The sequence below is a fragment of the Sander lucioperca genome, chromosome 11, assembly GCF_008315115.2.
Source record: "Sander lucioperca isolate FBNREF2018 chromosome 11, SLUC_FBN_1.2, whole genome shotgun sequence".
In the NCBI taxonomy this organism is placed as follows: domain Eukaryota; kingdom Metazoa; phylum Chordata; class Actinopteri; order Perciformes; family Percidae; genus Sander; species Sander lucioperca.
In genome coordinates, this window is record NC_050183.1 from 20,582,770 (window position 1) to 20,597,769 (window position 15,000).

General features: G+C 41.6%; 3 protein-coding genes and 1 non-coding gene across 8 annotated transcripts in view; 3 read left to right on the plus strand and 1 right to left on the minus strand.

The window, feature by feature from the left end:
- The window catches only part of ccdc17 (coiled-coil domain containing 17), a 10,134-nt gene extending 7,426 nt beyond the window's left edge, over positions 1–2,708 (plus strand). Inside the window, exons 9-15 of one of the 2 annotated variants that reach the window (XM_031283909.2) lie at positions 9–172; positions 320–399; positions 613–822; positions 1,352–1,487; positions 1,847–1,933; positions 2,110–2,220; positions 2,389–2,708. In XM_031283909.2, the coding sequence (XP_031139769.1) occupies positions 9–172; positions 320–399; positions 613–822; positions 1,352–1,487; positions 1,847–1,933; positions 2,110–2,220; positions 2,389–2,532 (932 nt within the window). In that variant the 3' untranslated portion in view covers positions 2,533–2,708. The remainder of the gene's footprint in view (positions 1–8; positions 173–319; positions 400–612; positions 823–1,351; positions 1,488–1,846; positions 1,934–2,109; positions 2,221–2,388) is intronic. The other variant, XM_031283911.2, reaches the window with a different exon arrangement.
- A 590-nt stretch (positions 2,709–3,298) lies between these two features.
- Positions 3,299–9,781, minus strand: LOC116039124 (nuclear autoantigenic sperm protein (histone-binding)). Of its 3 annotated transcripts, XM_031283914.2 has the most exons (15): positions 9,563–9,781; positions 9,054–9,110; positions 8,836–8,946; positions 8,455–8,535; positions 8,107–8,213; positions 7,232–7,642; positions 6,932–6,999; positions 6,786–6,856; positions 6,526–6,599; positions 5,888–6,076; positions 5,511–5,674; positions 5,216–5,293; positions 5,027–5,101; positions 4,307–4,432; positions 3,299–3,511 (listed from the first exon to the last, which is right to left on the minus strand). In XM_031283914.2, the coding sequence occupies exons 1-15, from the start codon at positions 9,598–9,600 to the stop codon at positions 3,473–3,475; spliced, it is 1,689 nt and encodes a 562-aa protein (XP_031139774.1). In that variant the 5' UTR covers positions 9,601–9,781; the 3' UTR covers positions 3,299–3,472. The 3 variants fall into 3 exon arrangements, with proteins under 3 accessions (XP_031139774.1, XP_031139778.1, XP_031139776.1); XM_031283918.2 differs by lacking the exon at positions 7,232–7,642; XM_031283916.2 differs by lacking the exon at positions 4,307–4,432.
- A 1,906-nt stretch (positions 9,782–11,687) lies between these two features.
- Positions 11,688–11,760, plus strand: trnam-cau. Its single transcript has one exon. It is a non-coding gene; the product is annotated as a tRNA-Met (tRNA).
- An 844-nt stretch (positions 11,761–12,604) lies between these two features.
- Positions 12,605–15,000, plus strand: part of LOC116039123 (glypican-5-like) — a 47,551-nt gene continuing 45,155 nt past the window's right edge. For both annotated transcript variants that reach the window (XM_031283912.2, XM_031283913.2), the window contains exon 1: positions 12,605–12,957. In XM_031283912.2, coding sequence (XP_031139772.1) covers positions 12,780–12,957 — 178 coding nt within the window. In that variant the 5' untranslated portion in view covers positions 12,605–12,779. The remainder of the gene's footprint in view (positions 12,958–15,000) is intronic.

Here is a 15,000-nt window from a genome sequence, read left to right on the forward strand (position 1 = left end):
CTCTCCAGCAGCAGTGAGGACTGAGCTTGAGCAGATTCAGAAGGAGAACCTTCTGCAGTTAGCCAGTTTACAGGCAGAGATGGAGAGAAGCAAAGAAGCTCCCAGGCCCAGGAGACAGCCTTCTCCACCTCCCCTCCAACCCAAGACTCGCATTCATGCACCTCTTTCACTGGTACATCAACACAGTAGCAGTCAAAAACAATTACATGACTCCAAAATAACACAGAACACAAGGGCAACTCTGTTTTTTTTCGCTCCAAGTAATTTGACAGTGTTGTCTGTGACATAGATTCAGATGCTGTACCTCTGTGTCCCTCAGCTCCAGGCCAGATCCTTCTCCTCTCCACTGGGAAGATGCATGTTCCAGGACTCATTGGGTCCAGCTCCCTACGACCCTGCGTCAGTTCTATTCAATATCAAATTTTAATTTATCTATACACAATGAGCTCTCATCATGCAGTTACTCGTATATTCAAATCCTCTCAAATAGCCCATAGTCACATTTAAGTAATAATAAAGTGTGTTTAAATCACACTGAATCATCTACTGATCTGTCAATGTTTCATCCCACTTACCTTTTCTTGAATTAAATTGAGTCCTCTGGTGTTGCAGAGCTGGTTTCGTGGTTTTTTACGACCTGGTGCTGGGAGTTGATGTCTCCCAGAGGGCACTGCGCCTGGTGGCAGCTCTCTACTCAGAGGGGGAGGAGGTGGGACCACCAACTCCGCTTCCCCCAGTGCAGTGCCTGCCGGGACCGTCCCTGCCTTATGCCCACACCCCTGGAAACTACGCCCTCCTGTCGGCCAGACAGCCTGTACCTAGGTAGGAGCAACGCCTAGAGAAGAAGAGCTGTTTATTATTATATACAGCAGAGATGTGACTCAAAAAGTCTGAGGAAAAGACTTAAAAACTGGAATTGGTAAATGATATGGAAAAGGTAAAAAAATAAATTAAAAAAAATCAGTTTTCTTCATTATAGCTTTCCCACGCTGGTAACCAAAAATGACAAAACACTACCCAAACTCTCATGCATGCCTCCTGTTGCTCAAGCATAGAGACAACCTGGCTCATAGAATGAAATCAGTACACTATTATTTCAAGGGGTAGAAACATTCAAGTACTTGCTCTTGGGGGGGAATAGTTGGGTCTCTGTGAATTATAGTGTGGGGTCTAGAGCCACTCTATCTGTAGTGTCCTGAGATAACTTCTGTTGTGATTTGACACTATAGATAAAATTGAATTCAATTGAATGAAGAAGTGACGTTTCATTTCCTGAGAAGAGGGAATCAGGACACCCTCATTATCACAAAAAAATATATCTAAAAATGTACATGAACCTTTCCCTCTGTAGGATCCAGCCATCAACCTCCCTCTCTCTAGTGGTGGAGGTGCAGGCAGCACGATATCTGGATGTTGACGGCCAGGAGGTCTTCAAACTGGCATCCTGCGGATGGACACGAATGGAACTCTTTGACCAATACAACCAGGTAGAAAAGTGTACAGTTTTACAGTAAAAAGGGAGATGACAGAGAGTCAGGCCTGGCCTCCAATTTTTAGGATGATGCAGCTCAGTTGATATGTTGTTAATTCAAAAACAGTGGTGTATAAAGGCTGTGAGACTAAGTAACTTTACATTTCAAAATAAAATGTATTCTGCGCCTACAGAGGTAATTCATAAATTGAATGCACCATCTGGCAGCTTATCATTAATCCATCAGAGATTATCATGTAAATCTAAAATCACAATCTGCTATTTTTGCACAGTTTAACCATGTCTCTGACACATTAGCGGATCCTCTGGTGTATGGTCAATATAACGTGCTTAATATTTTCCCTTCACCAACAGCTCCTTAGTGGCCACTGGAGGGTACCAGTGCGCAGTCTGCCTATCAGACCCTCCTTAAGCCTTGCCCAGCTCAACTCAGTACACCAGGTATAAAGACACCAAGAGTTATTTTTGGGATAACATCTGTAGGCAGTACTTGCTACATAAATCAGATGTTCTACTCAGGCAGAAGCTTAAATGGGGGTTTCAGGCTGATGCACCATTTTGAGAGTGAAGCAAGGCAGTAAATTACTCACCTGACTGCATGTTTCTGTAAACCTAAGGTGGGCCACTTGGAGCTGTGTGTACGGTTGGTCAACGGACGAGATGGAGATGTTCAGACTCTGGCAAAGCCTGACCCGACAAGCACCAGTCACTATAAATACCCAGCTGTGGTAGGATGTTAAACATGGCCTTAATCAAAATCTAATTTGAGTAACTATTGCAATGGTTGTTATCAGCTGTAAGCATAAATAATATTCCCTGTTCTAACCGTAATCCATTTGTGTGGACTTTATACATGCTTGAATGTGGTGCTGTTGGTATACCTTGTCTCAATACAGGTGTCCGCACATCCTGCCAGAGTCCACGGAAATGCAGCTCTGCCAGTTTCAGCTCCACAGCCCACAGGACTGGATGAACTCTCCTCTCTTTTGTCGCTCACTGACCACCAAGACCCTCCACCCACAGATGCCAGTCAGAGTTGAAAAGGACAGAAATGTTATGCAGAAAACATCTCTACAATCAGGATGCAACATATGAACTGTTGTGGGAGTTCAAATGCGGGTTCCTTACTCCCCTCATCTTCTAAATACAATTACTTTCCTTGTTGCAGTTGAAATATGCAGAGGGTCAACAGTAGAAGCTTAGTTATGCCATACGGACATAGGTGTAATTTACAGGGGGGGATGGGGAGGTCACAACCACCCAAATAAATAATTTCCTTTACATAAGACATTTGCACCATAAATAGATGCAGAAAGTGTTTGATGTGAAGGAGATCTTAACCCCCCCCCCCCCAACAATGTTGAACCCAAAGTTACACCCTTGCATACAGGTGTTGACTGTAGCTGCACATTGTTGGAAAAGAGCACAAGGATAATTTTAACAATGTCCAGTGTTCTGTTAAAACTGTACATTTTGACTTAAGTGCCTCAAGTTGGTTTAAAAAAAAAAAAAAAAAAAAAAGTCTATAAAAATGTCAGGATTCGAGAGTTCCAAAAGCCTAGTTTTTAAATGTCTTGCTCAACCAACAGCCCAAACTTAATTTGTATACAATTTGTAAAAAATTATGCAAACCCCCATCCTGACCATTTTGTCTTATGCGATAAGTTGTAAGTAGCAAAAACTGTGTGTGCAAAACTCTGTGCCCGTTTCATTTCTTCTAAACGGGAAAAACTGCAGTCAGCATCTAGGTTTGTCTCATCACAATGGGTCTCATTTCAAGTTCCCAGAAAGTCAAAGTTCATGATACAAATTTACATCTGCATTTTTTTTTTATTTTTTTATTCTTTTACTACAAGTATACAAAACTGAACAGACAAATCTATGAAAATGGATCTTATTTACAGAAACAAGTGTTTGGTGGAAAGGGGCTGGACAGGCATGGTGTGCTGGTTTCGAAGATCAGGAAAAAGACGAGGACGGTCATGATGAAGACTCGACAGAGGCCGACTGGTTAGCAGGCTACAGGAAACAAAAAAAAAAAAAAAAAAAAAAAACACTTAGCCAAACAAGGATTTAGCACTCTGCCTGCCCATCATCAAGAGAAAATGTTGCAGATTGCTGGTTTGTCTTGTAAAGAGCAAACACCACCTGCAGTTTTAAACACTTCAAAGTGGTTTCAACAAACTACCAAAAGACAGCATTTACACAGAGAAAGATTTGTTTTCCAAGTAATGAAAAAAAGGACATTTGAAGCCCGTCTACAATTCAACCACAGTAACAGCCAATGCTGCATCTAGTTACAAGTGCTCTGTGATTGACCAGTATTTCGTTTTGCAACTATACATATAAAAGCCACTTCACTAATCACTTTGGAGACGTGGAAGAAAAAAAAAAAAAAAAAAGTGTCTGATCACCTTTATGTCTTGTGACCAGACCAGCCAAAAAAGGTCCCAGACACAAAGTGTATCCCACACATCAGTTTCATCATCTTTAACAACCTGTATGCGTTAAGCATCAAATGGCACAGGACTCCGAACTTCTTTGGAGGCATTTGTAGTTTTGATAGGCTTTGAGGTACATTTCCCTCCATAAATGCAAACCGCAACATGTCAGCTTTTTTCAGATGACCTACATTAATTGAATACCGGAAACCAAATTAAGAAAGGACTTGAACCACCAGAAAACCATATGCAAGTAGTTACTACTGCATGTTGGGCTATCCTTCCATCTAAGCAGGGTAGCATCGTTAAAGCACATTTTGTGAGTGCTGTCCTGGAAACTTATTACTTCATAAGACATGAACCTATCACTCGCCTCCTGTGATTTTCCCTCCTGGACTCCATTGCTGGCACTAGAGTCTGCGCTGCCATTAACTGTGGCTTCCTGTTTCGATTGTTTAGCATCAGTGTCCTTTACTGGGCTCTCCTCCTCTGGTTTCCTCTGTGTAGAAACATAAAACCGGTCAGGGAGGGGGGGCGGGGAAGAGAAGACTGAACGCTCCTGTGCATGACCGTTCAATGCAAACAATTAAAAAAAAAAATAAAGTTTACATTCAGAAGAGGGTAACTAAACCCAAATGTGGATGTCAAGATCACACATTTAGTACATCATGCACACAAAACGAATATCCAAAAGAAAAAAAAAAGCCTTATTCACAGCATTAAGCAGTATCACAACTCAAACACCTACACACATGCTACAGTAAGGTAACCAACACAAGTTAGACAAAACACACAAGATAGGGCGACATTTGCAAAAAAAAAAAAAAAACAAGCCATGACATCCTACAACCAAAGCAGGCAAGCAGATGGACCTTGCAGCATTAAGTGAGCGGTACATGGCCAGTTACAGAGGATATACCACCAGTATGGAGTCCACTGTCAAGGTTTCTATCCTTGAATTAAAATGGTTGCGTTTCAGTGGGCAGAATAGACTGCAAAGACACTTGGGCTTCTGAGCCATCACTGGTGTGAAATTGGCAGCAGTCAAGATGAAAAACCAATAATTGCTGGCCAGGAGCCAAGTGGGCCTCACCTTTTTCCTGACGAGGTGGGAGATGTTCGAGACGGCTTTGGAAGACGAGGCACTGTCAGACGATTTAACTGGGATCTGAAGCAGAGTTTGGTTTGTTTGCTTAGAGATGTTTTGTTGGGCAGTCAGTCATGTTACACAATAAGCTGGGCATTTAAAAAGCTTCAAGATGCACTAATGCAGTGTCCTTACCTGGCTGACTGCTGCAAATGCTGAAGATGAAGGGCCGCCATTTTCACATAGGAATGCTGATGAGGTTGAGGCTCCGCCCTGCAAGAGGTTAGTCAGTTACCCAGGAGCTGAAGCAGTTTTGATAGCTTTGGTACATCTATACTGCATTCTAATAACCTCCACGTGGATTTTTACACAGGAAACTTAAACACCAAGCCAAGACGTACAAAAAAGTACTCTTGTTTAAAGAGAATAGCTCCAACTCTGGATGGGTTTCACCCCCTAACACAGTATACACTTGTCACTCTGTACTCACTAGTGTCTGCTGGATGGCCTGGGAGGCAGCGCTGGCTGTTCTCTGGCTTTCCTTGGCATCCTCAACCTTTTCCCTGATGTCAGGCAGAAGCTGCTTCAGCTCTTCCATCTCATTCTTCTCTTCTGCAGCCACATCTGCTGCGGCTATCACCTCCTGCAACATGGCTACACAGACAATGACTGATTAGTATAACAAAAATGTGATAACCGGATCAGTGCAGACCCTCAGCTGCCATAATTGAGTTACAACTTTTGAGACAGGCGCAGCATTTTTTGAGTGAGTGAAAAGTGCATAATGTGAGCACCTTAAGACAAAAGGGGTAAGTGCAACAGCTCTTAAAAAATGCTGGTCTCCAAAGAAAGAAAACTCAGTCTTACCGAGACGGGCCTCGATGACTTTTATGGAGCTGTTGTAGTGCTGGATGGCCTGGCTGTACTGATCCATGTAGCACAGTGTGGTGGCGACATGGTAGTGGGTCTCAGCCAACAGGCGACTGTGGGGAGGCAAGTGCTTCAGCTGCAGGGCAAGACACTCCTGGAAGTCTTCTAGCGCCTGGGGATAGTTACCTGGGGAGGGGAGCATGAGAGGCAGATTTTGGACAATGGCTTCATATTTAGCTTGTTCTGCAGTGGTACCAATAGCCACTCTAGTGGGGGAATGAAAGCAACATTTAAATATGTTCAACGATAACTGATCGACATTAGCAACACTCATGTTGATGTGTCACTGATCTGTTGAGATTTCAAACTGCATGTAATCATTTTCAGGCCCTACATCCAAACCTTGCATCCTACTTACACCATTTAAAGAAAAAAAGAAACGGATAAACATTTAAGGCCCTAAAATTACTAACTATTAGAGGGGTGAACAGAAACCTTGTGTGGGGCCAAACTTAGATTCCACAAGAAGCCATGGCAGAAGTAGGCGTTTAATTCAGAACATGGATTTTGAAAGGAGGGCACAAGTGGGCCACCAGGTGAAAGGGACCATCCCAGATATGCTGAATGAAACCTACCTGATTCAGCACTGACTTCTCCAAGTTTCAGATATGCCTGGGCTGCCATCAGCTGGTCATCTTTGCCTTCCTTTCTGTGATGAATAAGACAATCATTTTAGGGCACAGTCTCACATCCTCAAGCATGTCCGTCATAACAAAGTCTGAATATGTATGAAGTGACCTGATTGAACTTATTGTGTATGAATCTCTCCAGTCACTTAAAATGCAGATTAACTTGACTTTGAGCCATTGGCTTCATCTTGCCACATTGCCCTTACTTTTTGTAGATGACTTTAGCTACCTCCAGCATCTCCCACGCCAACTGCAGATTGCCAACTTCATCCTCTTCCTGTAAAGGGGAGGAAGGCACATCAAAAACCTAAATATTCACACGTCAAAGAGACTTCTATGTATGGGAACTCACCTTGTCCTGCCCATTTTTCTCTCCATCCTCATCATCATCATCATCGTCATCATCATCGTCATCATCATCTGTTAAAACAGGAGGTTAATTACAGAGAGCTAGATAATCATTTTTCTATGCTGCGACTGAAACTGAAGTGTTGAAATTGACAAACGTTTACCCTAAAGTGCAATAAACACTTGCTCCAGTGAGTTTCCCCCCTTCACCTTTTACACCTCGTAATGTGGCCGTTTAATCAACACCAAGATTGTGTGCCACCCTTCCACGCAAACCGTGTTCTGTATCCAAAGAACCTACTACCCTCTGGTTCCTCATTGTCCTGTTCTGCCTCCGGCTTGGATTTCTCGTCATTTCCTCCTGTCTTTTCGCCAGTCTGCTCTTTTAGTTCCTTAACCTTCTCCATCGCGGCTTCTTTTCCAGAAGACACAGGACTTTCCTCCGCACCATTTACACAAGAATCTGGGCTTCTCTCAACTCCATTCACTTTAGCTTTCTGGTCTGGACCCTTTTCTTTCCCACTCACAGGGGGACTTGAGGGTTCCTCGGATCCATTCAGGTGTTTGCCCGGGGACTTGACCACACCATTTTCATTTTTCACCCCAGTGTTGCCCTTTCCATCCTCAGACTCCAGCTTGAGGTCAACTAGCTCAGTCTTCTCCTTCTCAGCCATTGCATCATACACCTGCTTTCGTAGCTCATCTCTAGTTTCGTCTGCACCAGAGTGGCATTTGAAAACAGAAGTTCACATCAGATAGTAAAAACACCAGAACCAGTTCATCTATGACAAATGTCATAAAGCTGGCCCGTCACACAAACACTTGCCAGGAAGCTCACAACTCATTGAGAGGAACATAAGGAAATGTCTGTTTTTGGGCTCCTTACCTGACCCAAACAACTGTACATGTTTAACTTAAGTATGTGCTGAAAAGCAAAGTCAATGTTTTACTAGAACTGGGATTTAAGGAAATGCATGCAAGAAAATACACCTGAAAACCCTCTGGACAAGCTTGCAATATACACATAAAACTGACTTGCCCTACCAAACTAGAACCATTAATTATGCCTTGTAGAGAACTAAAAACTTGCCATTATTACACAAAGACTACACTAAGAATCTACAATTACTTCTGAATCAATTCCTTAATCTGGCAACTCTTCAAGATAGATATACTGACCATCAAGATTGTTGGCACTCTCAATATTTGAGCTGTTAGGCTGCTCTTCTTCCTCAGATTCTTCTGGGACTCCCTCCAGGGCATTACCAAGGACACTGTTCTCCATCCTAACAAAAAAAAAAAAAGAAAATAAGTTGAAGTCCAAATCTGAACACTATTCAACAGTTGTCCAGTCAGCACTTTTCTACAGTCAATGCGAGGACAACACTGCATTCTGGGCTTGCATCATACAAATAGCAAAACAAATGATCATAGTGATGCAACATTATGATCTCTGTATCAACTTTATAGTAACATCACCTAATATACAGTATAACATAAGTTTTCAAAAAGGTGACGTTAACCAACCTGGCAAGCTCCAGCAGGGACTTCCCACACAGGAAGAAGGCCTCGCCACACTCTTCTGCAGTGTCCCCGTACTTAGCAGCCCTGGCAGATAAGACAAACTTGTTATGTGGAGCAAGTTGTTGGGAGGGGTGGTGATCCAGGTACAGCCTACAGTTTTATAATCAAAAACCAAACTACTGGAATAGCTGAGGAATTTAAACTACGGCATTTATGCATTTCAGACTCAATACAAGTTGTAAACAAACTTTCACTTTCCAATTAAACGGGTAAATCCTCAAAAAAACAAAAACAGCAGTGACTAATACAGATTGATACAAAATTCAGTGATGTAACTTTGTTTAACATAGTATTAACAGCGCTTCACTATAGCGTCACACTCACAGCATGCTGCAGGCGTCCTGGAAGACGCTGACAGCAGAAACAACATCTCCCATCACTAAATGCCTGTTCCCTGTGCCAATCAGCTTCTTTGCCTCCTCCGCGACGTCAGAGCTGCAGGGGAAAAAAAAACAAAAAAAAAAAAACACGTGTATATGAAGTGAATGTTGAATAATGTTAACAGATGCAGTGGAGTTTTCTGCATGGATAACGTTACTCACCTGTCTGCAGTAACGTTAGCTGCTGCTGCTGCTGAGGAGCACGCCTTCTCCTCCACACTGCAAGAGGCAACAGAGTTTAAACTTTCAGTCAATGCCAATACAAACTTACGTTACCTGAACTGATTCTGAAGTACATCCACTCAACACACCTTACTTTTACTCTTAAATTAAAGGTTTACGCTGCGTGTGGACATGTTATTTGCGCTTCATTGTTGTTAGCACCGTATGGTTGGTAGCCAACTAGCATAACGTTACCAGCCGGGTGGATTGATAGTTTGTTAGTAGCGCTTGCAGCCACAGTTAAACAACCCTTTAGTTTCATAGTCACTGTCATTGACTGCGAGTATAAAACCCCTAGATGTCATGCAACCAGTAGCGTCACTAACCATGCAAGGTCGTCAATGTTAGCCGCGTTATCTAGCTAAATGTAAGCTAGCTGTGTGTGTGTGTTTTTTTTTTTTCCAGCGTAACGTTACGTTACACCGTGAACAATTACAAGCGAATCTTACCTCCCAGAGCTCGACGCAATGGACGTTTCCTCTGGCATTTTTTCAGGACGACGGTGGAGAGAGACAAACGGGCGATGTGGTATCCAGTGAACGAAGAACAGGTACCTCCTGTGACAGTCTTTTGTTGGCGCGCTTAAATAGAGAAAAGAAGGCTTTCTATTTCCGCTTAACTTGGAACGCGGGAGATTGGAGTTAAAGGGACCGCAGCAAATATCACGATGCATTCAGGGCCCGTGGGGAAAATAAATTTGGGGGGGTCCATCCAACGTTTGTATTCATGAAAACAGCAAAATTTGAAAATGGCTTGTTTGGTGCATATTTTTTCCATGTAGCTCTCAGTCTCGGCCCCCCATGCTAGCAGTTGAGTCTGACCCAACAAAAATCGCACCGCGGACCGCTAGCTGGAAGCACAAAAACTCGTATCATGTATCATGCCCCTATGTAGGCCTACCCATTATCCGCATTGGGTGGACAGCACCCCGCGTTTGCATACACCGGTTTCACAAAACTAACACAGACCTACCCAGAGCACCTAAAGGCAGCTGCCATGGCGGGATCCGCGCCGGCATCATGATCAGGGTTCAAAATTAACTTTTTCGTCCACCAGCCGAATGGCTATTCAATGTTCAAATTTCACCAGCCACTCAATTTTTTTGGCTGGTGAGTGTAGCAAATCTACCAGCCACTTGCATATTTTACCAGCATTTGGCTGGTAGATGGTGCTAATTTGGAACCCTGATCATGATGCCACGACTACCAGATTACAGCAGTAGGCCTATATGATGAAATAAAATGATTTTATTTTAATATCCAGACTTTAAAACACAAGAGAATTACATGCATATTGTTTATCCTGACCAGATTTAATTTTCCAAACACAGGTAGGCCTACACATCTGTCACTCAAGAAGCGTTTTCCGTTATCAGTGTTTACAGTTTTATAATGAGCTCTGAAGAACCGCTGAGGTGTTGTAAACTCATTGAACACACTGACTGTCAAATAAAACTGCAGTTCATTTTTGACTTATATGAGTACATCTAGTGAAATGTTTGTAAGATGAGAAAGCAGAGGTAAGTCATGTATGTCATGATTGTAGAAAGAAGGCATCAATAAATTGTTGGGGAGGGTCATGCCTCTTTTCCCATTCATTTTGGAGGATCATAGAAAAATGTATTGCTGGCGAATGGAGGGTCAAGTCTATTTTGACTAAAGATCCCAAAACTCCTCCGGTAGCCCCTTAAATAAAAAACAAACAGTCCCTAACAGAATTGTATTAAAGACAACAAAAAATATATTATTGATTGGCACACAAAAGTAAATAACAAGTAGCCTACTTTAACAAGGGATATTTTGTTTTGATTTTCCTTTTGATTTAGCAGCCTAAAATAAAGTATATCAGCTTACATTAACGTTACCTGGTTATGCATGGATAATTGAGACTTAACGTTGCTGTAACTGACGTTCATCATCTTTTTAATAATTAAACTTATTATAATAATAAAAGTAAAAAAGTCGAAAGGAGCCAGTTGAGGTGGTTCGGGCATCTGGTAAGGATGCCCCCTGGGCGCCTCCCTAGGGAGGTGTTCCAGGCACGTCCAGCTGGGAGGAGGCCTCGGGGAAGACCCAGGACTAGGTGGAGGGATTATATCTCCAACCTGGCCTGGGAACGCCTCGGTATCCCCCAGTCGGAGCTGGTTAATGTGGCTCGGGAAGGGAAGTTTGGGGTCCCCTGCTGGAGCTGCTACCCCCGCGACCCGCTACCGGATAAGCGGAAGAAGATGGATGGATGGATAATAATAAAACGTCGAGACAATAGAATAGGCTAGCTAGTTCTACCAATTATGATGGTGAAAAGTGCAACGAAGAGTGGTTTTCACAATTCTTGCTAGTGGGGCAGCATCATGTGGCGGCATCTGATCAAATCTTGGTAGAATTTTTGGTCGTGATGGGAAAAGCGATTGGCTCTCATATGATCGCGGTGGGCGTGGCTTTCAGAGTATGACGCGGTCCGCTCTGTTTCGGGACAGGGACCTGAAAGCTCAGGTGAACTACTTTTAAATGGTAAGTGCATATACTCGTTATACTTAAAAATTAAATATGTTTTCCATATGCTATAGTTTTTGGGGCCTCGTTGGCGCAGTAGGCAGCGCGTCAGTCTCATAATCTGAAGGTCGTGAGTTCGAGCCTCACACGGGGCATGTTTTTTTTTTTTCATCTATATATAACGTCACCACTTTGAAAAAAATAAGCTATGTGGTCCCGTTAAACCGTTTGATTGTGTTTGAGCGTACCATGTCGATACTTTTATACATTTTGATAGCAGACAATCACAGTAGCTTATTACACCTGCAATGGACGTGTCCTCGAACCCAATTAACTGACATGTGCCTTTTATCAATAACGGGTAAGCTAACGTTACTGATACTAATAGCACTGGCGCTAATTTTCTGCCTCAGCTAACCGCTAACAAGTTGTAGCAAGTAATAATGAAGCTAACTATAGAGTATTGTTGGTTAATTCAACAATACTCATCCTAAATAATATAATTAGTTAGTGGTAACATATGTAACACCACACAATAATTGTTGAAGTCCATATAACTATGTAGCTAACTTAACGTTAGCCTATATTATGAATATTGTGATTATTGTATTCAACTTCAGGAGCTGTTAAACACATGACTGCTATGAACCAAAAAAGCCAGCGAGTGGCGCTCATGTTCCACTATTAAACAGTATTTTCCTCTGATTCCACTTCACTCACAGCTCTCAGTCAAGTGTAATGGACCTTATCTGCAGAAACAGCTGTTGTAGACTAGTATGTGTGTGTGTGAGAGAGGTAACGTCAGTAAAAATAAATAAACAGATGGCTTATGACCACATAACTTTGGCAATTGGCAGTACATTGTCTTTATTTCTTATAATTGTTATGGCAGTTATGCTCTTATTGTGTTGTCATTTTCTTAACTATGATAAGTTATTGATAACATAGTTGCTGTAGGCTTAGGCCTAGACACACGTTTTCAATGTCATGTCAGTAAAGTAGGCTAATTGAGCTAAAGTGAGTGAGAGTCAGAGGGAGAGGAGGGCGCTGAGTCTGACAGTGGGCTCCAGACAGACTTACTGGCTGCAGATGAAGTTTTCAGTCACACTGCACCGTGGGACTTTTAGGAATTCCTATCAACCAACCAGACTCTATATCTCCTGACTGACATGCGATGTTCCGTGCAGCCTTACAAAACGTGGACTTGCTTTGGGTGATTTTGTTTTATTTTGTTTTTCTACCGGAGTCTGGCTGTAAATCAGCCGATGCAGGCAGCTGTCATGAGGTGAAGACAGCCTACATGATGCGCCAAATAGGACCGGTGGAGCTGGTGCCAGACAGGCCGGGAACAGGTCAGTAAATCCCTTTGGAAATATCATGTTAGGATACTATAGGAGGCACACCAAATACACAGGTGGAATGTAACTAAGTACATTTACTGAAGCGCTGGAGCCTACTTGAGTATACTTTTGAGGTAGTCAAACTTAACTTGAGTATTTCCATTTTGTGCTACTTTATACTTCTATTCCACTACATTTCAAAGGCAATATTGTAAATTTTTTTACTACTGCACATCGTGATTTTAAATAGGCCTACAAAACATATGAGTTTATACATTACAATGCAGTGTTATGAATTAAGATACCAACGTTGTTAAAATTAGCTCCACCTAGATCAGCTCCACAACATCAAAGTGTTTGCTTGTTAATGATGCAACTGTAATATTAACCAAATAATGTCATTATTTAACACTGATAGGGCCATTCTGCTGCATAATGACTGCTTCTACTTTTGATACTTGAAGAAAATTTGCTGATAATACTTATATACACTTTTATATACGATTGAAGGACTTGGAATCACGTATTTTTAATTCATTAATTTTCAGTATTCCTGAATTATAAAAATATAAAGGATCCAAATTCTTCCTTTACCACTTTACCACTGGAAATATATAAGAGCCCCACAGCGCAATAACATATTATAAAGATATCTTTAAATAAAATATATCATTGTGTGCAAACTTGCTGTTGAGTATCACACACTTACAGATTCATATAATACAGTCGGGATGAGCTTGGCGACTTTCTTGTGCTGAAAATAATTTAAGATAATTGCTATATTCTCCATATGTAAATAAAAACGAACAAACTTATTGTAGTGTTAAATCAAACTTAATAAAACTCATAGCTTTAGAAAAGCAGGGCTGAATTCCAAAATATAAGGGATCGTCACTGTGCAGCATGGGCCAACACTTCTTAAAGAGAGCAGCTATTTCTGTTGAAAACCTACCTTAATAGTCTGCAGCACTTATATAGAGCTCTCTGGCTATAAGTGGTGGTGTTATGCTGTTTTCTAAATGTAAATGCTCATGTGAGATTTTGTCTGGTTTATGAGAGTCATTTTGTTGGCAGTAATTTTCAGATGTCCCTGTGTAGTGGAGACAAGAAGTGGATGATACAGATCTCCAGTTAACAAGCTTTATTTTCTTGTCATCTTGAGATAACATAAATGGTCTACTTGTCATAATTATACAGTTCATGAAAATGCATATGAATCAGATGTTAATGGTCTTGCTATAATAAGCACACATGAGGAAATATGTGCTAGACATCATTCGATTACATACATCTGCAACAGATTTAACAATCTCTGCTAGATCTGTAAAACGTTCCTTTGGGGACTATAGCAGCTTGCCTGTGGTCAATGACACTTAGTTTGCAGTAGGTTGTATCAGCCAAATTAGACGCAAGGTATTGTCGTATCCCTGCACAACATAGTCTTTACATCTGGTGTGGCCATGCTGGAATTAACTTGAGGGACATGTCATTTTAGGAGGGTGTTTAAGTTGAAAAGCAGTACTCTCCTTGACGGATATATCCACACGGACACTTCCTGCTCTGGATTGAACAAATGCACCATTCCCTGGCCTGTCATTGGTGTTTGCTTCTAATATTCAAGCTGAAAAAACAAGGCTTTTTCAACAACAATTTTTTTCTGATAATATTGTTGAAATCCTCCTAAACTAAACTAACTACTAAAATTATTTTATGAATAGTTGAGCTTGAGGTTACATTCTGAAACATACTGACCTTTCACAAAAAAAAAAAAAAAAATTCTTAACACAAGGTCCACTTACTGTAAATGTCCGAGACAGGGATTACAATCTCCACCCACATATACGGTACGACCACCTGTTGTCATGGGACCAAAAATTCCATTATATCATGTATGCAAACTCCATGTGCAGATGAAAGCCATGTGATGAAATATCCAGTGAGTGGACTTAATGCTAAGATTTTATTTGTCATTCAAGTTTAATGAATTATTGTGTAACAAGAACAGATGCAACGCAAGTTTTTGAATCCTGCTGACTGAGTCAGTTTTGGATTGTT

Coding starts and splice junctions, on each gene's coding strand:
- LOC116039124 (XM_031283914.2), bottom strand. CDS start 9,600: ATGCCAGAGGAAACGTCCATTGCGTCGAGCTCTGGGAG. Junction 6,600..6,785: donor GCTAAAGTCATCTACAAAAA/GTAAGGGCAATG, acceptor TATTCATCACAG/AAAGGAAGGCAAAGATGACC. Junction 6,077..6,525: donor AGAAGTCAGTGCTGAATCAG/GTAGGTTTCATT, acceptor TCCCCTCCCCAG/GTAACTATCCCCAGGCGCTA.